General features: G+C 42.4%; 2 protein-coding genes across 5 annotated transcripts in view; one reads left to right on the top strand and one right to left on the bottom strand.

Moving 5' to 3' along the window:
* The window catches only part of KCTD9 (potassium channel tetramerization domain containing 9), a 41,850-nt gene extending 37,993 nt beyond the window's left edge, over positions 1–3,857 (bottom strand). Inside the window, exon 1 of one of the 2 annotated variants that reach the window (XM_060178853.1) lies at positions 3,598–3,857. In XM_060178853.1, the coding sequence (XP_060034836.1) occupies positions 3,598–3,645 (48 nt within the window). In that variant the 5' untranslated portion in view covers positions 3,646–3,857. The remainder of the gene's footprint in view (positions 1–3,597) is intronic. The other variant, XM_007528884.3, reaches the window with a different exon arrangement.
* A 391-nt stretch (positions 3,858–4,248) lies between these two features.
* CDCA2 (cell division cycle associated 2) overlaps positions 4,249–25,480 on the top strand; it is a 59,657-nt gene continuing 38,425 nt past the window's right edge. For 2 of the 3 annotated variants that reach the window (XM_060178851.1, XM_060178850.1), the window contains exons 1-7: positions 4,249–4,881; positions 5,237–5,300; positions 5,417–5,587; positions 7,169–7,323; positions 17,769–17,919; positions 20,259–20,461; positions 22,076–22,160. In XM_060178851.1, the coding sequence (XP_060034834.1) occupies positions 5,237–5,300; positions 5,417–5,587; positions 7,169–7,323; positions 17,769–17,919; positions 20,259–20,461; positions 22,076–22,160 (829 nt within the window). In that variant the 5' untranslated portion in view covers positions 4,249–4,881. The remainder of the gene's footprint in view (positions 4,882–5,236; positions 5,301–5,416; positions 5,588–7,168; positions 7,324–17,768; positions 17,920–20,258; positions 20,462–22,075; positions 22,161–25,480) is intronic. The other variant, XM_060178852.1, reaches the window with a different exon arrangement.

Below are 25,480 nucleotides of genomic sequence, written 5' to 3'. Positions count from 1 at the left end.
GTCCTTCAAAATTTAAAATCTGTGATAGAGCTATGCCTGAGTTGGCCAAGAAGAACTTAAATATTACAGATTTTAGTGAAATTCTGCCAAACTTAAGATTGATTTTTTTTTTTTAAATCCTTAAAAAGAAAGAAAAAACTTTGAAACCTCTATGTCAGGTGCTGGAAAGTATATTTGAAATCTTACTAACTGGACTCTCGTCTTCTCCCTCCTGGTTAAGGGGTGTCCTGTCTGTCTCTCACCCTCCCCCCATCTAAAATTTTTACAAAAGTCAGCCTGGGAGTAGTGAAATGGCAAATGCCTATTGACCAAAAACTAAAAAATGAAAGTGTGTCTGCCTTTCCAAATGAGATTTAAAAAAAAAAAAAAAAATCACATTTTGACAATGTTACATATTTTAAGTTTAAAAAAATAATTGAAAAGTATAGTACTATTCAGACTCTAATGGGGTCATTTTGCACACCCTCCGAAAAGCACTTTTTAGTGACTAGGAAGCCCCTCTTCTATTGATAGATTCAAATGCTCACTAGTGAGTGACACATAGGTTTATTGGTTACACAGAAAGGTCTGATACAACCCCTGCTCCCCACCCAGTGGTCACTCTGTGCCACCCCCAGTCAGGGGCTTGATGATCTAGTCTAGAAACCACTTAAAAGTCTTACAGAGGGAAAACTTCAGTTAAAAATCAGACACAGAAGTCAGACATATAAAAGTCACAGGTATTCCAACTGCTGGATGGGAAATCAACACTATATAGTAAGAGCTTGGTGCTTTTCATAAGCATCATGCAGCAGTAATCATGCCAACCACTGCTGAATAGCTCATTATTTACACTCACACACACACCCCCCCAAGGGAAAGGACAGGAAATACAACATTGGTTTAGAGTATGTTTTCTAGCTGAGTAGCAAGGCTTATGGCATGGGTTATTTTTTATACTGATTGTAACAGTACTCTCCAGTTTGGATTTTTTTTATGATCTTTGAGACAAGCAAATTTACCTTAAAAAAGATAGATTATGATATAAGTATTTATAAATAGATTTAGAGATGGTCAGTGGAGCACCTAGTAGTTCACGTATGTTACTGTGTGCAAAGCTCTTACGTTCAAGCCTCTGGCCCCTACCCGCAGAGGGGAACTTCATGAATGATGAAGCAGTGTTGCAGGTGTATTTCTCTCTTCATCTCTACTTCCCTATTCCCTCTCAATTTGTCTGTCTCTATGTAAAATCAATAAATAAACCTCAAAAAATGTTAAAAATATAGCTTTAGAGTATTTTGTGGGGGCCAGGCAGAGGTGCATCTGGTTAAGTGCACAGAGTACTATGCACAAGGACCTGTGCTAGGATCCAGGTTCGATTCCCTGGCTCCCTACCTGCAGGGAGTAAGCTTCACAAGCAGTGAGCAAGGTCTGCAGGTGTCTGTCTCTTTCCCTCTCTATCCTCCTTCCATCTCTCTCAATTTCACTCTGTCCTATACCAAAAAAAAAAAAAAAAAAGCCGGGGCCAGGTGGTGGTGCACCTGGCTGAGTGTACATGATACAATGCATGAGGACCCAGGTTCGAGCCCCCGGTCCCCACCTGCAGGAGGAAAGCTTCATGAGTGGTGAAGCAGTGCTGCAGGTGTCTCTCTGTCTCTCTATCCCCCCTTCCCTCTCGATTTCTGGCAGTTTCTATCCAATAAATAAATACATAAATAAATAAAGATAATTAAAAAAAAAAAAAAAGCCAACCAGGAACAGTTGATTCACAGCGCTGGCACCGAGCAATAACCCCTGGAGGCCAAAAAGTAAAAAAAGAGAGAAGGGGAGCAAGAAAACTTTATTAAAATAATGTGACAAGACTGTTACAGCCAACTTTTTTTTTTTTTTTTTTAAGATTTATTTATTAATGAGGAAGATAGGAGAGAGAGAAAGAACTAGACATCACTCTGGTACACGTGCTCCCGGGGACTGAACTCAAGACCTCATGCTTGAGAATCCAATGCTTTATCCACTGTGCCACCGCCCAGATCTCTACAGCCAACTTTTTAAAAATAAGTGTTTTATTACTTTTACCAGCGCACTACTCAGCCCTGGCTTAGGGTGGTGTGAGGGAAAGAAAGTGGGGCCTCTGGTGGCTCAGGCATGAAAGTTTTTTGCATAAGCATTTTGCTATCTCCCCAGGCCCACAGCCAACTTTTAACAAAAACAACATTTAGTGTTTTCAGAAGAGATTTATAGCAAATTAAATATTTATAACCAGCTCTAAAACATCTTATCTTTCATAACATAACAGATATTGGATAAAAAAAAAAAAATCAACCAGACAACTGTTTTTGAGACCTGTAATAGCTTTTACTTTGAATAACACCAAATCTTTCAGTAAAGACCTTGAGTTTCATGTTATGGGTTGTATTACTGACAAACGGGTTTAGAAAACGTCAATAGTCAGAAAGAATGAAATTTCTTAACACATAATAAGACAGCACTTAAGCAAACTTAACCTGAATTCATGTCAAGTTTTTGACTACTAAAGTTCAGAACACAAAATCATAGTCAACAAAGTACACAGTGGTTCAGACATTTACGGAATGTTTACTCAAAACTCCAAGTAGCTGGAAAGGTTTTTCCCTCCCTCCTTTCTGTTTTTAATTCTAGAGCACAATTATGCCACTTAGAAACTTACCTTCCCCAAAGACTCAGGAAAGAAAGCTTTCTGGCAAATAATACAGTGAGGGCAATTCACCTCACTTAGTTAACTTGTAGATCTCAACCACACCATAACTGCCTGCCTGGTATATTCAATTTTTCCAAGGAAAACTGAGAAAGGGGAAGAAAAAAAAAAAAGAAGAAGAAAAAAAAAAGAAAAGAAAAAAAGCTTAACTTTCATGGGTGGGGCAAGAAATCAGGAGACATGGCATTCATTTCTGGCTTGCTCCAGCTTTGGGAAAATATTCAGCACCACACCCTCAACACAGGCCTAACTGCTAGTTGTCGTGACAAATCCACCCGGTTTGATCTACTGTCACGCTGGAACTAAAAAGGCAAAGCGAGATAAGGAAGCTTAGCTGGAGAAGTTGGGCGCCGAGGGGACTCGGGGCAGCTGGAAGGAGCGTAGTGGGGGGCGCAGGCGGCATCAAGACACCCGCGGATTTTCAATCCTCTACTCGACCTAGGATGGAAGGTCACTGTATTTACCCACCGCAAAGAGGTTAGCTCTCTCACCCGCTCACCCACACCTGCCTTAGCCTTTGCCACCACCTGGATGAGGGGACCATTACTCAGCATGAAGGTGCCAGCCAGCGCCCCCGGCAGGCCGCCCGGGGTCTTCCGGCAGGCGGCGGACGGAGGAGCCACAGCGCCGGGCACGCAGGTGGCCGCAGCCTCCCGACCGCACACCTGGACCCGGGCGCCCGCTGACCTGGCGCTGGAGCCCCGGGCGGCCGGGGGTGCAGGGCGGGCTGGCGTCGGGCAAACCGGGCCGGGAGGAGGCCGCGGGCACCCGACCTGGCACCCCCGGGGCCCGGCGGCCGGCACACGCCCCCCTCAGCCCGCTCCCCAACTTCAGCCCCGGCCCCGGCCCGCGCCGCCTGCCCCGCGCCACGGCCCGCCCCTTACCTTTCCGTTCTTGGGGCTCCCGTTAAGGAACAGGGTCACCCGCCTCATCGCGCTGCCCCCGCCAGGTCCGGAGAGAGCCGCCACCCTCCCACCTGGCTCTCCTCCCACCTTCTTCTTCTCCCGCCCGGCCCCTCCCTCCACCCACTCGGACTCTCCGCCCTTCGCCACCTTCCTGCTCTTACAGAAACACACACACACACTCACACACACACTCACACACACACTCAGACACACACTCACACACACACACCGGCGCACACTCTGTCCCGCAGCCCAGGCTCCGTGGGTCCTCTTCCCCACCCCGCCCCTGGGCTTCTCAGCCTGGCTGGGGCCCTTCCCCCACCTCGCCAGACTGACGCTGAGCTCCGCCAATCAAGCGGAAGAAGCGGTCAAAGCTTAGCCAATCATGGCTCAGCCTCGGGTGGGTTCTTACTAAGCCAGCCCAGGTGGAGGGAGGGCTGAAAGACTGCAGTCTAGTTGACGGGAGGGCTATCAACCAATCAGAGAAGAGCCTGGAGCCGAAAGGCGGCTCAAAGCGTTACTGAGCAGGCGCAAACTCAGCTCCAGGTAGAGCTCATTTGCATACGAAGGCAGGTCTTGAGGGAAGGAGGTGGAGCGCTGGGAGAGACTCCAGCCACTTCTCATTGCCTATAAGCCCTCTCACTAGCTCCACCCACAGAGGAAACGGCAGCGGTCCGGACTGGCTGACAGGGGAAGAGCCAGCCAGGCATTGCATCGTGATTGGCCCAGTGATTCTTTTCGAAGTTTGCAGCATCCAGTCGGAAGGTGCGGAGCGTTGTAAAGCGGTTCTAGGAAATCCTCCGCGAGATTCTCACGGAAAGTAGTCCCTGAGGCACCAGCTTAGCCGCTGGCCGCTGATTCTTAAGTCACCCGCAGCTAGCGAGGGGCTTCTCCCCGGATCTATGAAGCCTGTTTCGGAGACGGCGCGGTGTAGATCTGTGAGGGTGCATGGTGCGCGCCGACACGTGCGGGCGGCAGCGGCGCAGAGATCTGTAGAGTAACGCCGTCCGCCTGGGAGGCGGGGCCGCGATTTGAATCTGCTGGCGGGCGGCGGAGAGTGAGGGGCGGGGCTGCTAAGGCGGGCTGCGGGGCTGCGGGGCTGCGGGGCTGCGGGGCTGCGGTGTCCGCGACCCCCGACTGGACCGCGCTCGTTGTCATTTTTCGAGAAAAGCCTTCAAGCCCCCAAAGCGGCTGCCCGGGAGGCACGGCCCCTAGACGCTCTGCTGCAGCCGGGCGCCCCGCACCTCGGAGCGGAAGTGAGAGGTAGGGCGGCGTCCCCGCGTCCCGGTGCTGCTGGCTCGGTGTCTGTGTCCGGTGCCTCCCGCTGCCCTGCCCGCAGGCGTGACTGTGCGGGGCCCCGCGCGCTGTTGACTCTGCAGGTCGGGGGCGGGGTGCGGGGTGAGCAGACCTCCTGGAGCAAAGCCGCGTCTTCAGAGTCTGTCCAGACGCTCCGACTGTTGGCGAGGATTGCCTTCTAGGATGGGATCAACATTTTATTCCTCCTTTCCACCTTTTAATCCACTTCTGTTTTCATGCCAGTAGAGATGGTGTTAGAATTCAGTCTTGAATGAGGATCTGGATGGAGAATCACACTCATTTCTCTTCTCTTTGTTTTTAGATGGATGCCAATTCCGAGGGTGGCGAGTCTCTGGAAGCTAAGGGGCCTCTAACTCCTACCGCTGGTATGCAGTCATCTCTTGCTTTTTTGGGTGAAATTTAGGGTTTAGGTGTTTGTCTGGATGATGTCTAGACCCCGCCCTCACACCCTCCCCCCAACCCCTCCCGTTTTCTGTTCCAGAAAATGCCTCTTTGATTTTGGGAAATAGGTGTACATCTCCTCAGAAGCGTTCAGCTGAAGTGACTTCCAGTCTTTGTACTCCAGATACATTTAAATCACCTATGAACTTTTCCACTGTAACTGTAGAGCAGCTGGGAATTACGCCACAGAGCTTTGTCAAGAACTCTGCAGGTAAGAGAAGTTGTTATTCTGTCAGTTCTTTTAAGGTTTTAAAAACAACTCTATCCAGGGGAGACCTGCCATCAGCATGCCTGAGACCCCAGTGTACATAGGTTCAATCCCTGACACCATTTTAAGCCAGAGATGAAAGTACTGTGGTTCTTTCCTCTGCATAATAAATCAGTCAATCTAAGAATCAACTTTGATAGTACTTAATTTTGTTCTCTTGGTGCTGTCATCATCTGTATTGCTTTATTGGAAGTGACTGATTGCAGTCATGCTGATCAGGGAGAATTTGATGCCCACCTATACATCCGGAGTGACAGTTCCCCTCAGCCACTTGTGCTCCATGGAACAGCATGTGTGAATTACTTTTTGGCACAACACCTGGACTATAGGTGGGTGTAGAACATAAATCCCGGGGGTGAGGGGGGTCGGGTGGTAGCGCTTCACAGGTGGTGAAGCAGGTCTGCAGGTGTCTTTCTCTCCCCCTCTCTGTCTTCCCCTCCTCTCTCCATTTCTCTCTGTCTTATCCAGCAACGGACGACATCAACAACAATAATAACCACAATAACAAGGACAATAAAAGGGGGGGGGGGAAATGGTCTCCAGGAGCAGTGGATTCATGGTGCAGGCACTGAGCCCCAGCAATAACCTCGGAGGAAAAAAAAAAAAAGAATATAAATCATGTATACTAAAAGTAAGAGAACACTGAAGAATGTTATGATATGAAAGACTGGGGCTTGCTGCTTTCACAATCACAAAAATTTGACTCAGGCTAATCTTCAAGGAGCAGAAATGAAAGACACCTGTGAATTTGGGGGGGGGGGTAGGGGATGCAGTTAGAGTGCAGGTAGAAAGTGAGGAGAGTGGTGAGGACCTTAAGTGAAAACATACAGGTGATAACATGAATGAGACAAGACCAGACTGGCATAAACCAGTGTCTTGTTCCTTTCTCAAAACCATCTCTTAGCCCTTTGAAAAGCCATATTTGTTTTGTGTCTCTAGATGTGTGAGCAAGATTAATAGTAGTATACTAATGTTTGGTAGGTAGGTAGATATCTAAGAGATCTTAACCAGGTTATCTAGAGATAATAAACACATTAAGTACATGTGCCTGGGTGCAGATGCTTCCTCTGCAGTCCTTGAGGAGATGACTGATTCAGAAATAGTGAAGTCCTTAGTCCCAAGCAAGGCATTACTCACCTCTGTGTCCAGGAACTACAACACAAAAATGAGAAGTATTCATTGTTTGACCTGTGCCTTCTACATGCCAGACACTGCTCAGGGGGTATGGAATGAATGAATGGACCTGACCGACTGATCATGTATAAACAGCTTTACTCACCATCTTTCAGTATGGGATTGAATTTAGGGCCTGGTATATGATACTGCTGAGTAAACTCAGTCATTCAATTTTTACTCTTCATACACAAGACAGAAAGAAGGCAAGATACCAAAGCCATCCATGGGGCTCCCTTGGTATGCTGTCCTTGGCACTCTCATGTGGTACCCAGAACAAAGCATCTGCTTCATCTGCTCAGTCAACTCTTTTAGCTTCCTTCCCACTTTCAAAGAGAGTTTTCATTACAGGAAAGACACTGTCCTCTCTTAAGAAATCCCGAAGGCGCTCTACAATCGGTGCTCGGGGTTCTCCTGAAACAAACCATCTTATTCGCTTCATTGCTCAACAGCGCAGTTTAAAGAACACAGAGAAATCACCTTTGCTGCTGAATTCCCCTTTTCAGGTATGAGTTTCTTTTAATTTTTTTTTTTAAATCATGAATTCTTCTAGGGTTATTGTTTTGCTTTCCTGTACAGTGTTTGTTCCTTCTGTTGCATCTCATATATTTTGAATCAGGGAAGATAATTCTCTTTGTCTTACAGAGACTGTACAGTTGGCATAAGTGGTGATGCTGAGGATGGATTTTTTTTTCTTATTTATTTATTTTCGCTTTTGTTGCCCTTGTTTTTTATTGTTGTAGTTATTATTGATGTCGTTGGATAGAACAGAGAGAAATGGAGAGAGGAGGGGAAGGCAGAGAGGGGGAGAGAAAGATAGACACCTGCAAACCTACTTCACCACCTGTGAAGCAACTCCCCTGCAGGTGGGGAGCTGGGAGCTTGAACCAGGATCCTGATGCCGGTCCTTGCGGTTTGCGCTTTGCACCACGTGCGCTTAACCCCTGCGCTACTGCTCGACTCCCTGAGGATGGATTTTTAAGAGTTATGGAACTCTAGATGGCTTTATTTTGCATTTTTTTTTCTAGTTAGTATCTGCTATCTCTAAAATGAGAGAAAGTGCTGTTTCCCGGTCTTTTTTCTGTTACTATCTTGGGTCTGAGTATCAAAGTCTTTCTTGCCGTGCTTGGCATGGAAAGGTAAGAGTTTCTTAAGGAAAAAAGTGTGTTTGGTACAAGTTTGTGGAAGGAAGCAAGTTATTTTTCTGCTGGTGGGGAAATAATTTTTTCCTTTCAGATTTTTGCCAGAATACTATATGCTCTCAAAAGTCAAATAATAGTACCAAGCTTACTGTGAAAAACATTATTTATTTTTGCATAGTGTAGTATTATGTAATATAGCCCAGTTATTCTCAGAGTTGCTTTGTAGATCCATAGGGTTTCCTGAATCCTTTCAGGGATGTCTACATTGTATTTTTTTCCCCTAATAACGCAAAGACATTACAAGACACTGCCACTTTATAAAGTAAGGCAATGCCACTTAGTTTACATTGGACTCACTACTATTTAACCACAGAGGTATTTTTTTTTTACATTTTGTTAAGTAATATACTATAGTTGAATCTTCTTTCTTACACAGTTTTTGTTTTTAATTCCTCTAGACAATAAGTTCCCCCTCCCCTTTTGTAGTCTTTCACTTATTTAACACCGTCCCCAAACTTTGGCAAATGTATAAACTCTAAGTCTTTGGTGTCCTCTGTCGTCTCTCCTCTCTTGGTGTGGCTCCCATGTACTATAAGACTGCTGCGATTTTGTGGATTTCTTTCACCATCCTTGCTAATTCTCCTTTTCTCAACAATATGATCTTCTGTTTCCATCTTTTGATTTACACACTTTTCAAACATCTACATATCTGTATAATTTTATTCTGTGAGCACTTGTGAATGGTTAGTTATCTTTGTTTTAGCAATCTAGGCTAGGAACATTCCCATCAATTTATTTTGTTTATTTACTTATTGGACAGGCAGAGAGGAATAGAGAGAGATAGATAAGTAGACAGACAGATAGACAGACATATACTTGGCGGCACTGCTTCACTGCTTGCAAAGCTACCCTCCTGTAGGTAGCGGCTAGCAGCTTGAACCTGAGTTCCCGCACATTAACATGTGCACACAGCCAGGTATGCTACCACCCAACTTGCCTATCATTTAAAAAATATATTTACTTATATATTCCCTTTTGCTGCCCTTGTTGTTATTGATGTCATTGTTGTTGGATAAGACAGAGAGAAATGGAGAGAGGAAGGGAAGACAGAGAGGGGGAGAGAAAGATAGACACCTGCAGATCTACTTCACTGCTTGTGAAGCGACTCCCCTGCAGGTGGGGAGCCAAGGGCTCAATCCAGGATCCTTAAGCTGGTCCTTGCGCTTTGCACCACCAGCACTTAACCCGCTGCACTACCACCTGACTCCCTCCCCATCAATTTCTAAACTATTGCTCCCTTGTAGTTTAGTTCACAAAGTTGAAAAGTCTGTTTACTAATTCCTTTAATCAACAGATATTTGGATTCCTGATCTTTTATGTAGTCTGCTTCTGTCCTGTAAGTTCTACCTCAAGTTGGAATACTTTTAATCATGAAGTGTTAAGGACCGTATAGAGCTGCTTAAGTTTTCTCCTTGCTCTTTTCTTTCAGGTTCTGTTTTGCTGTTCAGTTACCTTGGGATCTGTTTCATGCTCAGATCTTTCTCCACCCACATGCCTGCTGAGCCTAGATTGTTCATTTCTAAAAGTGAGGCACTTTGAAACACTCACTGGGGGCTCAATATGCACTAACTGGTATATTTCTATATAGGAAAAGCCTCTCTCCCCTCCCTTTTTTTTTTTTTTTTTTTTTGCCTTCAGAGTGCTTTGTGCCAGCACTACGAATCCACTGCTCCTGGAGGCCATTTTTCCCATTTTGATTGTCCTTGTTGTTATTATTGCTCTTGTTGTTGGATCAGACAGAGAAAAATTGAGAGAGGAAGGGAAGACACAGAGGGAGAGAAAGATAGGCACCTGCAGACCTGCTTCATCACTTTTGAAGTGACCCCTCTGCAGGTGGGGAGCCGGGGGCTCAAACTGGGATCCTTATGCAGGTCCTTGCACTTCACGCCATGTGTGCTTAACACACTGCTCTACCACCCGGCCCCCAGAAGGGCCTCTTTTTTTATTGAAAAAAACTCCCAAATGTCAGAATAATGAGTCTTTTCTTTTTGTTTTCTCTGAGGAATTTCTGGAGGTATGAATCTGAGTGTTACAACTATTGAAGTAGGCTGTGGAATAAGGCAAAAGTCTCACTGTTCATTGGGGACACTTTGGACTATCCCAATTTCCCAATGTGGGTCTCCTATCCTTAGCTGTTCCTGTTTTCTCAGAATCCCAAATACGTACCCTCTAAAATTTTATTTTTTTTATATTTACAAAATGGAAATATTGACAATACTATAGGATAAGAGGGGTACATTTCCACACAGTGTCCACCCCCAGAGCTCCATATCCAATTCAGTCCCCTCCCTTGATAGCTTCCTTATTCTTTATCCTTCTGGGAATATGGGCCCAAGATTATTGTGGGGTGCAGAAAGTGGAAGGTCTGGCTTCTGTAATTGCTTCTCCACTGAATATGGGCATTGGTAGGTTGGTCCATACTCCCAGCCTGTCTCTCTCCCTAGTGGGACAGGGATCTGTCAAGGTGGGGCTCCAAGACACATGCTGGGGTCCTCTGCCCAATCAAGGAAGTTATTTGTAGTGAGATATGTGGGTTTAAGTTCTGCTGGTACAGTGCCAGTGTTCCTGTTCTGAGTCTTGCCCTTGACCCTTGTTTGAGAAATACTTGATGCTTCTGTTACCTGAGTCTTTCTGGGGTTCTGCAGAAGGTCTGTTTGTTCCCTGTTGTCATATTGCCCTAAAGAGCTCCCATCAGCCCCAGCCTTTTCTGGCCTAAGTGAGTTTTCTTTTCTGGTACTTTACACCTTCTCTTAATTTTTCTTTATTATTTTTTAAAAGTTTTATTTTTATTTATTTTCCCTTTTGTTGCCCTTGTTTTTTCATTGTTGTTGTAGTTATTATTGTTATTGATGTTGTCACTGTTAGATAAGACAGAAATGGAGAAAGAAGGGGGAGAGAAAGATAGACACCTGCAGACCTCCTTCACCGTCTGAGAAGCGACTCCCCTGCAGGTGGGGAGCCGGGGGCTCGAACCAGGATCCTTACGCTGGTTCTTGTGCTTTGTGCCACATGCGCTTAACCCATTGGGCTACCGCCTGACTCCCTCTTTATTGTTTTTTAAATTTTACTTGGGGGAGCTTGCTTACCCAGTAGAGCACACACTTTACCATACTCCAGATCTTATGTTGGAGCCCCCAGCCTCTACATGGGAGTACTTACATATAGGAAGCTTCACAGTGGTGGTGAAGCTGGTCTGTGGTGTCTCTCCTTTCTCTGTCTCTCTATCCCTCACTGTATCACTGTCTAAAAAGGATGGAGCCTGGTGGCCCAATAATATATTAAAAAATTAACATATTTATAGACCTTGTATAGTTGGAAAATACAGATTTTTAATCTGCACATTTAGTGGAAATCTTTCTTAAAAGTTCAGGTGACATGATCCTGATTAGTTCTGATACTTAACTACCCAGTTTTTTTTTTTTAATATTATTCCCTTTTGTTGGCCTTCTTGTTTTGTTGTAGTTATTATTGTTGTCATTGTTGCTGGATAGGACAGAGAGAAATGGTCGGAGAGAGGGAGAGAAAGATAGACACCTTTAGACCTGTTTCACTGCCTGTGAAGTGACTCCCCTGCAGGTGGGGAGCCAGGGGGCTTGAACTGGGATCCTTACAACGGTCCTTTTGCTTTGCGCCACCTGCGCTTAACCCGCTGCGCTACCGCCTGACTCCCACTACCCAGTTTCTATAGCTTATCCTCTTGCTTGAAGAACCACAGTAAAGGCCAACTGCTCAGTGATCTGAGGGAGTTAACTGGGAAGCTGTTCTGAATAATCTGAGATCCAGGTTTCAAGTTTGAAGACAGAAGATATCTATAAGTAACAATTTTACCGAGGAATAGTTGTCTTTTGTTTTTTTTTTAATATTTATTCCCTTTTGTTGCCCTTGTTTCATTGTTGTAGTTATTATTGATGTCGTTGTTGTTGGCTAGGACAGAGAGAAATGGAGAGAGAAGGGGACAGAGAGGGGGAGAGAGAGAGAGAGAGAGAGAGAGAGTCACCTGCAGACCTGTTGCACTGCCTGTGAAGTGACTCCCCTGCAGTTGGGGAGCCGGGGGCTCGAATGGGGATCCTTACGCCGGTCCTTGCACTACGTGCGCTTAAACTGCTGCGCTACCGCCTGACTCTAGGAATAGTTGCCTTTTAAGGCGGTGCAAGGGATTGAGCCCAGGGACTGTGCCTATACTCTACTGTTGAGGTACCTCCCTGACCCAGATTTTATGAGAGGGAGGGAGAAATACCCAAATACTGCTCCATCGGCTGTGGAGTTGCACTTTGGTTGTGGCTCTGTTTGCCACGATGCAGTGCAGGTATAATTTTGTCACCTGGGATGACTTTTTCAGGTACATAGAGACAGGCCGCAAGAGAAGAAGTGCTGAAGCTCCCCAATTCCATGCCTTAGAACTCCCACATGTACTGTGGCCTTGAGCCTGGGCTGTGTGTATGCCAAGATGGGTACCCTGCCAGGTGAGCCATCTTGGCAGTTGTAATTTTTTACTCTTTTTGTTTTTGGTACTCCTATGATGACAGAGATTGAACCCATGGCTTCATGCATGGGTAGAAGCCATGTACTCTACATGCTGAGCCATCTCCCTGGCCCTAATCTGAGTATATTATATGAACAAGTGAGAGCACATGTAGATTTTGATCACAGGGCTTCATTTACCTGGATCAATTATTTTTCAAATAGAAAGACAGAGACAGGGCCAGAAGGGTTGGAGAAAGATACCATAGCTGGAGCTGGGCTCAAACTGGGATATAGTGGGCATGACAAAGCAGGTGCCTTATTCAGGTGAACTGTCTGGCTAGACCGTTATAACTTCTTGACTTTTTGGGATTTGCCTTTACTATAAATACCTTTTGTTTTCATTTTGAGGTTTACAAGTAGTTAGAATTAATTTAACCTTTCCATTCTCATCTCTTGTGCTCTTTGCTCAACAATTTTCTTGATGGCATAACTGAAATGATTTTAAATAGTTGTTAATATGCTAATTAACTGAATAGTTCTCCAGGTCTGCTAGAAGACCCATTTTATGTCCTTATAAAGTATAAAAGTATATTAAGTAATTGGTTCCATTTCTATTTTCTCCTGTTTTAGAATGAAACACTTCATAGAAAAATAATAATTCTTGTCTTCTCATTGCTCGTCTTCATACTGCTCATCTTCGTGCTTCAGTATTTGAGCAACCACATAACCGTTCCACTCAACATCCTGACTGGCTCAAGTCCTTGCTGTCTGTCATGCCTGTCGGTGATCTTCTCCTCCACCTTCGTCACCTACAGATGCAGTCACCTGCTAGCATATTGCCTTTGTAGTCTATTTTACCTATCTCACTCCCTGCATTTTATCATTTCAGTTTCTTTAAAACCTCCCAAACTGTTGAGCTGCCTACATTTTCACTGTCTGTTACCCACACAGTATGTCCTGTGTTCATCCTTTTTTAAAATTGTATTTATTTTTGTTTTATTAATGATTTAATACTGACTTACAAAAGTACATGTCAACAGGGGTATAATTCCACACTGTTCCCACCACCGGGGTTCTGAATCTTCAGTCTCCCAACTACAAGCCACCACAGTTCCCCGAAGGTTGTAGACAGAGGTCAACCATCATCCCTTCCCTACAACTGTCTGTCTACATTTATACAAAATTGCCTTCTTTTTCTTCCTGATCCATTCCTTTTTTACCCCTCCAAGCCACTCATGACAACATTACTACCTCCATATGTCCGTCTCTTCCTCCCCTCTCTCCGGGTGCTGATGGAGCCAGAGTTCAGAACCATCTTATCTTCTGACTCCTGTCACTTGTCCCCTGCTGGGAGTTGGATCAGACTTGTTTTTGGGTGCAGAAGGTAGGAGTTCTGGCTTCTGTAATTGCTTCTCTGTTGGATGTGGACATTGGCAGGTCGATCCAATCTGTTTCTTTCCCTAGTGGGCCAGAGGTCTGGAGAGGCAAGGTTCCGGGACACATTGGTGAGGTCATCTGCCCAGAGAAGTCAGGATGAATCATGGTACCATCTGTATCTTGGTGTCAGGAAATAAATTGAGACAAAATGGTTAATGAACAGGAACCAAAAAGTAGGAGTTCTTCTGTTAATCCTTACTCAATGCAAACGCCTTTTTAAAATATTTTCCCTTTTGTTGCCCTTGTTATTATTTTTTTTTGCCCTTGTTATTTTATTATTGTTGTATTTATTGTTCTTACTGATGTCATCGTTAGATAGGACAGAGAGAAATAGAGGAGGGGAAGACAGAGAGGGGGAGAGAAAGAGACACCTGCAGACCTGACTTTACCGCCTGTGAAGTGACTCCCCTGTAGGTGGGGAGCTGGGGGCTCCAACCGGGATCCTTAAGCCAGTCCTTGTGTTTCATGACATGTGCGCATAACCCACTGCACTACCTTCTGACTCCTGCAGATTCCTTTTTTTTTAAATTGGCCTGTATTTTTAATTTTATTTTTATTTCAATTTTTTTGATTTATTTTCCCATTTGTTGCTCTTATTTATTGTTGTAGTTATTGTTGTTGTTGTCATCGTCGCTGTTGGATAAGACAGAAATGGAGAGAGGAAGGGAAGACAGAGAGGGAGAGAGAGAGCACCTGTAGACCTGCTTCACTGCTTGTGAAACAACCCCCCTGCAGGTGGGGAGCCGGGGGCTCGAACCGGGACCCTTACACTGGTCTTTGCGCTTCGCACGATGTGCGCTTAATCCGCTGCACTACCTCTTAACTCCCGCAGATTCCATTTTTAACAGTATAAAATTTTCTTGCAAATACGTTTTTGTTGTTCCTTTTTTTTTCCTAATTAGAGACAGGTAGAAGGAGAGGGAGAGAAAGAGACGACAGCACCAAAGCTTCCTTCCTTGCTGTGGGCTCTGGGCTTGAACCTGGGTTGTACACATGGCAAGAACTGAGCACACTATCCAAATGGGTTATTTTGCCAGCCCACAAATATACTTTTTAATTCCTTTTTTTTTAATTAGTGATTTAATATTAATTTACAGAATTACAAGATGACGAGGATACAACTCCACACTGTTCCCACCACCAGAGTTCTGAATCCCCAGTCCCTCCATTATAAGCTAGAGCAGTTCTCCCAAGATTGCAGGTATGGGTTAGCTATTATCCAGAATCTTTTTTTTTAACATAATACTGGACATAGAGCTCAGGGTCGTGCACATGCACATACCACCATGCAGCCACCTCTGACTCAGTCTTTTTCTTTTATATTTCAGGGGAGAGTACAAAGCACTACAGGGAAGCAGCATAGATAAAATGAGTACAACCCCGCTTCTTCCTATCTGGTCTCCATATTTCCTTCTTTAATTCACCCACTATTTCCCAAAGTTGTCCAAGAGATACATTGAAAGCTTAAACCAGTATATCCTTAGAACTTTCCCACAGCTGCCTGCTATGCTAAGAGTTTACTACCCAGCTCACTTCTGTTGTTGTTTTTTTTTTAATTATCTTTATTTATTGGATAGAGACAGCCAGAAAACAAGAGGGGAGGGGATAATAGAGAGGGAGAGACAGAGAGACACCTGCAGCTCTGCTTCACCACTTCACAAAGCTTTCCCCCTGCAGGTGGGGACAGGGGGCTCAAACCTGGGTCCTTGTGCACTGTAACATCTGCGCTCAACCAGGTACGCCACCACCTGGCCCCGCAGCTCACTTCTTGAAGTCCTCACTGCCTTGGCTCTTCTCCCCACCTGCCATTTTGTGGGCACTCTGGCCACATTGCTCCAACATCCTTTTCCTATCTCTGGATTTTATTCTTGCAGAATGTCTTCCTCCCTCAGTATCTCCCTTTAACTACTACTTTCTCTTTGTTACTGTTACTGGCTCGCTTTACTTTTTTTTTTTTTCCCTCTTCTCAGTCTTCTTTTTTTTCAAATTCCACCCTCAAGTGTAATTTTGCCTCTGTATTCTGAGCTTCTCAAATTTCTGGCTCATGGGAGGAATGTTGACTGGTCTGTATAAACCACAAGGGGAAAAGCACTGCATTTTGAATGTCTCATTTACTTTTTCTTGCATATAACCATTGTTTTCTTCCTCCATCCCCATAAAAGTGTCGCCTAGAGAACCTTTAATTTACTGTAAAGCAGTATTCCAAGGCATTTCAAATCCCTAGGACAGTAGCCTGCCTCTGCCATATTTGAATATGAATACGAAACAAATAAAAAAGAACACTCAGAAAATTTTTGTAACTTGGGGCTAACCTCTTTATCTCTCAGATAGAAGTTGACTATGCACACAAACCCATCTAGTTGTTTATGAACGACCAGAGCACTGATGATCTCTGGCATAAACAGTGCCATGAGTCAAACCCCAGGGCCTCAGTCCTGAAGTCCTGCACTCTGCTGCTGAACTATCTTCTTCCTTGGCTCTCCACAAGCTTTCTGGGAATGTTATGTGCTGCTGATGTCATAAAGGCTTACATCATCAGGCATACCTGAATTTCAGATGTTCTATTACCATATAATAGGTTGTTTTAGGAATGTGAAACTAGGAATAGAATCAAGTATGTGACCAGTCTCACCATCAAGCATGGCTCCAAGGCTTTAACTGGTTTACCTCCACATAATATCTAATAGGGAAGTAGAGTTTTACTTTGAACTTTTGCCTGCTGTTCTAACTTTTTCTGAAACTGTCATAAGCTACAAATGAGTAGGAACATGTTAATTGAAACAGTAAAAGAAATAAAAATAACCTGGACTGAGGACTAAACTGGTAATTTATTTTCTGGCTAAACAGAACTCTAAAATTGTTTATTCTTACTAAAATTGTTTATCCTTACTTGGCGGTTCTAAGCTTGGTAGTATAATTTCGTCTGATGAGGACGACTGCCTTAGGGGTCCTAGAGAGTGCCTGTGCTTAGCTCATTTAATATTTCAGCTTTGTATTTTTAAGTGAATGACTGGATTTTAACTTTAAGGAAGTGTAAGGTTCCCTAAAAGTAGGAAAACTCAGCTGGGTTGAACCAAAAGAGTAAAGGTAATCAGTGACTTTTCTGGGGAGGTGTGGGTAGACTAGCTTGGGGTAACGAGGTACTCGGGGATCTGTGTGTAACAAAGGCATGCTAATAGGTGATTTTTTCAGTGGATATTTTTAGCAAATCTTTGGTAAACATTTCAGGCAGGCAGGATCTCCACGCCCTCTTTCCCTTGTGCCATCTCCAGATTCACTCCTTTTGTGTGTTCTCTATATGACCTCTTAGCTCTTTCATATTTTTGTGCTAAGCTTCTCCCTCTTCTAGTTTTACTCCACTGTGACGGCGTAAGTTATAGACTCCAGGCTATGAAAGAGAACTCTTAAGCCCCTCTGGAAAGAGTCCACCATTTAATAAGAGTTGTCTAGCCCACAAATAATTGGGAATGTGCTGTGTCTGGGTATCTTTTCACCTGCCCCACACTTCTCTTTTCTGGTCCGTGGGAGTAGTTGGTGTTTGTATTGACCTGCCTATAATTCACTTGTGCCATGGATCACTGTTTCTCTTTGTTTGCGTTTTATTACAAGCTGGGTTAGGAAAAGAACAAAAATTCAGATGGTAGCAGCACCTGAAGTGTTCAGACTAAAAGTTGTGGTGTCCAGCTAAGAGCCTCTGGTCTATAATTTCCTTTGATCATCATAAGCTTTTGTGTATATATATATTAGGGTGTCAGAAAAGTCATGACTTATTTGATTGTAGTGGTTCTAGACCAAGGATAAAAACTGACTTGATTTATAGTACGTCCGCTGTTTCTCTACTTCAACAGCACAGTCCTGGATTATATAGAAATGTTAATTCTTTGAGAGAGCGAATGTCTGCTTTCCAGTCGGCTTTTCACTCCATAAAGGAAAACGAGAAAATGACTGACCTTCCTAAATTCTCAGAGGTGAAAGGAGATTTTGAGATAACAGACTCTGGTGAGTAGAAAGAATTCATTTTGGATTCATGTATTTTTTTTTGTCTTTTCTTTATTAGGGGATTAATGTTTTACAGTCGACTGTAAATGTAATCATTTGTATATGCATAACATTTTCCAGTTTCCCACATAACATATCTATTTAAACACGCTTTTGATATATAAGAGATTTCATTCTGCAGTGTGGAAAGCAGTATCTTCACAGCATAGGAGTGCTGTCGTTTTAAGATTTTTTTTATTTATTTATTTATTATGAGAGAGACCAGAGCACTGCTCAGCACTGGCTGATGCAGTAATATTTAGCCATCCTTCCTGGCCCATAACTACTTTTAAATGAATTATGGTATTAAATATGGGGACATTTGCTGGTCACAATTCATTTCAAATAGCAGTATTAGAAAAATCCTGTCAGGGGCTGGGCGGTAGCACAGTGGGTTAAGCACACGTGGCACAAAGCACAAGGACCGGCTTAAAGATCGTGATTTGAGCCCCTGGCTCCCCACCTGCAGGGGGGTTGCTTCACAAAGCGGTGAAGCAGGTCTGCAGGTGTCTTTTCTCCTCTCTGTCTTCCTATTTTCTCTCTGTCCTATCCAACAACAACAACAACAACAGCTATAACAACAATAACAATAACTTCCACAACAAGGGCAACAAAATGGGAAAAATAGCCTCCAGGAGCAGTGGATTCGTGGTGCCGGCATGGAACCCCAGCGATAACTCTGGAGGCAAAACAAAAAGAAAAAGCCTGTCAGAACTTTTGGTGTTCCTTTCCCCAACTGATTTTATTTTGATTTCTTGAATCATCTTAACTTCAAGACCTTATGTGTAGTGACTGTTACTCAGACAAGTCCAATTCCCCTGTCTGGGACCCACTCCCAGCTGACCAGACTCAGCTTTAGCTTGTAATCTACCTGCTTTTCAATTTTCAGCTGAGTTTTAAAATATTTTTGTAATTGCTGTAGTTCAGTAGATGACTAAATGACTGCTTAAGGACCAAGGCACAATGTGACTGTATTTTTCAAAGCTGCATACCATCAAAGAATAACTGCATAGCTAGACTGTAACCACAACAAACACTCTTAAAATGCTCAAAAGAAAAAGTTTTGGGGGTCAGGGAGACAGTATGCAGTACAGCATCTGACTGGCATGAGCTAAGTGCCTAATTCGGTCCCCAGCACCACATGGGAATAGCAGGGAGAATTCCCAGGTGGATGGTGATAGAATGCTCTCTTCTCTTTCTTCCCCTCTCCCTCCTGGTAAAGGTGAGGGGGTGGGTGGAAAGTTGGGTCAGGAAGGTGGGGAAGGTGAAATGCACACGAGACCTGGGTTTTTCATTCAGCACCACATAAAGGGGGAAAAAGAAGAGGTCTCATTGCAAAATTCAGAAATGAAACTGCCGTCTCTGCAGTGCATTTTAGCATATCTTTGTGCACTTTAAAGTCTGGAAAGAAATAGTTCTGATTATTAAACCTTGATGAAGTTTTAGAATGTCCTCAGCACTTTCATTTAAACTTCACTTCTTTATATATATATATATATATTTAGTTAGTTATCAGTAGTTATGTCTGGGGTTTGTCCACTCTAGGCCAACGTTTTCAGATAGAAATAGACAAAAAGAAATCACTCCAGTAAAACTTTCCCCAGTGCCGAGAGGGGGTAGGAGCTAGAACCTGGGTGACACACATGGTGAAGCAGGAACCTCCCTCGGTGCTCTGGCTCACTGACCCAAGTTTTTGTGAGAAGAGACCATGGCACCTTTCTGCTATTTATGTGGCCTGGGGCTGGGGCGGGGGGGGGGGGGGGGGGAGGGTCAGACACGTACAAAGCAAGCACTCCACTGTCGAGCCACCTTCTAGGTCCATAGGTTTCCCCCTCTTTTTGAATAAAGTAAATTTCAGTTCGGCTTCACTGGCGTGGAGGGGGAAGGATGGGATGGGACAGTGTTTTGGTGGTGGGAATGGTGTTTGTCAGCCCAAGAGAGTTATGGGACTGTATTTTGGTGTCACTCTGACCAGCCCGTGTTCACCCTCCTACAGACAGCCCAGAATCCTACCTTATTCAGCAGATCCCCGGTTGCAAGCTGCTGCCTCTTGGAGCTCAGGGCGGCTGCGGCTTCAAAGTCGCCATCTTGGCTCCGCCCCCCTTCCCCAGGAATGGTGTTTATGTAGTCATATAAATCACTAATTAATATGAGATAAAAAAAAGTTCAATTTCCTCTTTTCCTTGACAAATTACCTAGCCTTAGCATTACATCTTACACAAATCCTTCCAGTTTACAAATATACATGTTCATGCTTGTATAATTTCTTTCTTCCTTTTTGTTTTGCATTGTGTTTGTAGCCAAAAAGAAAAGCATTGATAAATGTCCCCAGTATGAGTTACCTGCAAAGTTATTGTCCAAACGTCGGAGAATATCCTCTCACAGCAATTCTTGTGAAAATCTAACTGATGCTGCACTTGGTCTCCAGATATTTAATATCGCTTCTGCTCCCAATACAGACAAAACTTGTGCTGTTGAAACTTCTCTCCCAGGCTTTCCCGAGGTAATTAAATAACTAGAAACTGGGAAATGAAGCTTTGGTTTTTCTGGCTAGACAATTTAAGATTACCAATACCTTTTCTCAATTATATCAAGTTGTCAGAGAAGTCAATGCATTTTTACGTAGAAAAATGTAGGGACAATATCATGACTTTTCCAACAACCCTGTAATACCTTGTACTGTGTTCATAGCTGAGTTTTAAAATTGTGCTTGTGTATATTCTACTTTTCAATTTGTTTGTTACGAGAAGTGCTTTTTTTTAGATGAAATAGAATTTTATTAGTGATTTAACAATGGTTAACAGGATGATAATATTGTAGAGGTATTGCTTGACACGACACTCATCATGAAAATTCAGTGTGTATGTATGTGTACACACAGCCTCCATACTTCTCATAAAGTCTTAAGAGATAGGTTGGTTACTTTTAATTTTTTTTTTTTGCAAGTTCATGTATTTCAGTTATCTGTGTTCTGCAGAGGAGATAGACAGTTAGACAGTTTCTATTAATATGATGGTTTTGATTATGAAAAAGACTTTATGAGAAGTCAACCTCTTTATCCTCAGGCGAGCTGTTGTTCTGAATGCCAATGCCACAACACTGAGAAGGTCACAACCGTGTTCTCGATGAGGGGTAGGGGGGTTACGCAGTAACACATCCATACATACTTCGTACTTGACGAAGCTTTTGGGGTCTGGCTCTTCTTTCTTGTTGGCCTTGAGCTGGCTCATTGCCAAGAGGCAGCATGCTGCTTAGCAATTTCTCCTGTGCTCTGTCCACTTGTTACAAGTGGTAGGGATATTGTCGCTCTTAACTGCCCATAACTTGGCAAAATGACCACAAGATGACTGTCATGAGTTAAGTAAAAACAATGCAGACTTATAACCATTTTTCAAATGAAAATTAGAAGCTTGTAGGAACAAGCATAACTGACTTCATGTTTTATGCTTTTATTTCTGATTTGATAAAGCTGATTCCCATTTCTTTAATGGGCTGGAAGCTAATGCACCTTGCCGTTGGGGACTTGGGGGTTTGAACCTGAGTCCCTGGACATAGTAACATGTGTTTAACCAGGTGTGCCACCACCTGGCCCCTTATATATATATATGCTATGCCATATATCTATCTATATCTGTGACAAAACTTGATTACACAGAATATATAGTAAGAGATATTTGCAATAAGTAATTATGGTAGAGCAAACATAGCAGCATATGTTCCTAAACATTGGGTGGATGTGTTCTCTCTCAAATTGGGGTCCAGGTGATGGCACGCCCGGTAGAGCCCACACATTATTATGTGTAAGGACCTTGGTCTGCTCCAAAAAGTCACTGCATGTAGAATGTCTGGAAATTAGTTGTCTGTAGATAATTATAATCTGGGAAAGCAAAATAGCAGATGAGAGTATACCATAGTCATTTTTAAATTAGATTCCTCGATACGCTGGTAACAGTTAACTAAATAATGAAGGTGACTCGGTTTATTTTATAGTAAGATTTCCAGAAAATCTGTAGTGTTTAATTTTTTTTATATTGGTATCAGTAAATTTTACAGTCGTAAATTTACTGTAAAAATTTACAGTAGAAATTTAATATTTATTTAATTTTTTCCCCCTGAGAAATTTTCTGAGACTTGTTTATCACAGTCTGGATCCTTGGCTGAAGAGTCCGTTCCACTTTCGGATATCACAGAGGCTTCACTGGGTGAGTATTAAAGTTTTTCATGGAACAGGTGTCAGATCACCCAATGAAGCATTTGCTCGGTCAACATTAATAGTTGGTGTAGCTCTCTACTAGAATTGTGAAAATGAAAACAGTTCCCTGAATTTGGGGAATTCATTGAGTGGAAATGTGTCAGAATTTTTGTTATGTGCGAGATGCCTTCCATATTTTTAAATTGCTGTCAGTGAGAACTAGTGAAATATTTTCAAGCAGATAGAGTCTATTATGTGTGACAGCATCTCTAAGTATATTAAATGTATTTCTTGATGAAAATTCCTTACATGATGCTTTCTGATTTTAGTTGTCGAGAAAAAGGACCAGCATTCAAAACTTAACCTGCTTTCAATATTTCTGTGACTTGTTGAAGATCTTCGTAGGCAAATAATTGGGTCTTTTTTTTTTTTTTTTTTTTATCCATTTTGATAGCTTCTGCCTTTCAGTTGTATCTTTTGATGAAGTAACTTTCAAGTCATTATTAATATAGTTTGATTTAAATATACCATTTTATCATGTATTTATTCTGGGTTTTTGTTGTTGTTGTTGTTCTTCTTCCTTTTCTAGATTGTTTAAAAAGAAATTCCTTTACATATATATGTGTGTTTTATTTGTTTAGATAGAGACAGAGAAACTGAGATGAAAGGGGGAGATAGAGAGGGAGACAGACTCCTTGCAGGTGGGGACTGGGGGGCTTGAACCTGGGTCCTTATGCATGTTAACATGTGCACTCAGTCAGGTGCACCAGCACCTGGCCCTCTTACCAGTTAACTTTTAAAAAAATTATTATTAGAGACTTAACAATGTTTTTCAAAATTATAAGATTTCAGGGATGTATTCATACCTACATATGATGTGTGTAGATCACCACTTGTTCCACCAAAATTCTGTGTAGCCTTGAACTCCCAACCACCTTAATTCTCACAGTCTAGAGACATTCTGGCTAACTCCCCCTTTTTTTGCAAGTTCATTTATTTTAACCATCTGCATTCTGCATATGAGTGAAATCATCCAGTAGTTGTTCTCTACTCCTTATTTCACTAGGCATAGTCACCTCCAGTTTCATCCATTTTATTCTAGATGATTCAGTCTCATCCTTTGTGATTGTGGAGTCATTTTCCATTGACTATATACCCCATCACTTCTTTACATAGGCATCTAATGTTAGACATTGCGGTTGTTGCCATATGTTAGCTGTTATAAATAGTTAAATAGCTATAAACATAGGAGTGTTTCTGTGTTCTTTGAATATATGCCTAGTAATGATATTGCTGGACTGTAGGGCATTTGCTTTTTTTATTTTTGTTTAATTTCCTTTTTTTTTTTTTAAAAAAAAAAGTCATTTATTTATTTTTGGATAGAGACAAAAATTGAAAGAGAAGGGGGAGTTAGAGACATCTGTAGCACTACCTCACTGCTCATGAAGCTTTACCCCTGTAGGTAGGTACTGGAAGCTTGAACCTTGGTCCTTGCACACTGTGATGTATGCACTCAACCAGGTGTGTCACCATCTAGCTTGTATTTCCATTTGTATGTGTTTGACTCTCCACAGTGTTTTCCATAGTGGCTATAATGCGCCAGTTTGCATTCTTACTGACAGTGTACCAGAATTCTTTCTCCTCCATGTACACACATTTGTCCTAATCAAACTCTTTGCACATGTGTGATGAGCAGATACCTGCTAGTTGCTTGACTGCTTTTTTTTTTTTTTCCTTTTAATCTTTCGGAGGCAGTTTCTTTTTAACTGTAGATGGTTTTTAAATCTGGTATAATCCCATTTGCTTGTTCTTTCTTTAGTTTTTAGGTCCTTGGGGTTGAGTTTCCAAATACGTCTTTGATGCTAACTAACCTTTTGATATTTCATTTGTGTGTGTCTCTGTGTGTGTCTGTGTGTTTCTATGGGTTTTATAATTTCAGGTCTAGTGTCAAGGCCTTTGATTCACTTTGAGTTAATTTTTGACACCTGGTATTAATAGATCTAGTTTTATTTGTCTACATGTGGCAGTCCAGTTTTCCCAACACCATCTGTTAAAAGAGTCTTTCTTTTCCCCCCACTGAATATTTTTATATCCTTCATCATATATTTCCATGTGTGTAGTTTTCTTCCTGGATTCTCTATTCTGTTCCGTTGATCTGAGAACTCTTTGTATCAGTACCACATTGTTTTAATTAGTGTTGTTCTGTAGTATACTTGGAATACAGGGAGTACAATGTCTTCACTTTCTTTCTCTCAAAATCATTTTGGCTGTTTTGGTTTCACACAAATTTTAGTACTGTTTGTTCTGTTTCCTTGAGTGTATTTGGAGTTTTGACTGGAATTGCAGTCAGTTTATAAATTCCTCTAGGTGGAATAGCCAACTCAACAATAATTATTCTCCCAATTCATGAACAGGGAGTATTCTGGCTGGTCTTTGTGCCTCTGTCTCTTATAACAGTGTATTACAGTTTTCATTGTAAAGGTCTTTCACTTCTTTTGTTAGATTTACTCTAGGGTATTTTAGAATTTTTGGTTCAGTTGTGATTGGGATTGCTTATTTCATTTCCCTTCCCTCTGACTTAGTTTGCATACAGAAATAATCCAAATTTATGTATATTAATTTTGTATCCTGACACTTTACTAAATGTATTAATGATTTCGGTGACGTCTTTAGGATTTGCTGTGTCTTATAGCATGCCTTCTGCAGATGGTGACAGTTTAATATCTTCCTTTCCAGTATGGTTTCCATTATGTTCCTTTCTTGACTAATTGCTCTGTCAAGGACTTCTGGGACTGCGTTGAGCAGTAGTGATGATAAAAGTGGACATTGTTTTCTAGATCCAGTTTTTAGAGAGAAAGCTTTTAGTTTTTCCCCAAAGAGTCTGATACTGACCCTGGATTTATCACTTATGGATTTTTATATACAGAGGAATTTTTTTGTTGTTACTAATTTCTTCAAAGTCTTTATCATAAATAGATGTTGAATCTTGTTGAATGCTTTTCCTGTATCTATGGATATAATCATGTTTTTCTCATTTTTGTAGATGTGTAAAACATTGATTGGTTTGCTTACTTTGAACCCTTCTTATGTCCCTGGAGTGAATCCTATTTGGTCATGATAGATTATTTCCTTTACATGTTGCAGGATTTAATTCACCAATAATGTTTTGAGAATTTTTGCACCAATATTCATTAGGGATTTTGATCTTTTGAGGTTTTTTTTTTTTTTTTTTTGTAGAGTCCTTCCCTGTGTTAAGATCAGAATGGTGTTGACCTCATAGAATATTTTTGGGAGAATTTTTCCCACTTAAATATTTTGGAAGAGTTTGAG

The sequence above is a fragment of the Erinaceus europaeus genome, chromosome 19 (assembly GCF_950295315.1).
Source record: "Erinaceus europaeus chromosome 19, mEriEur2.1, whole genome shotgun sequence".
NCBI lineage: Eukaryota > Metazoa > Chordata > Mammalia > Eulipotyphla > Erinaceidae > Erinaceus > Erinaceus europaeus.
This window is presented reverse-complemented; position numbering and strand designations above follow the sequence as displayed.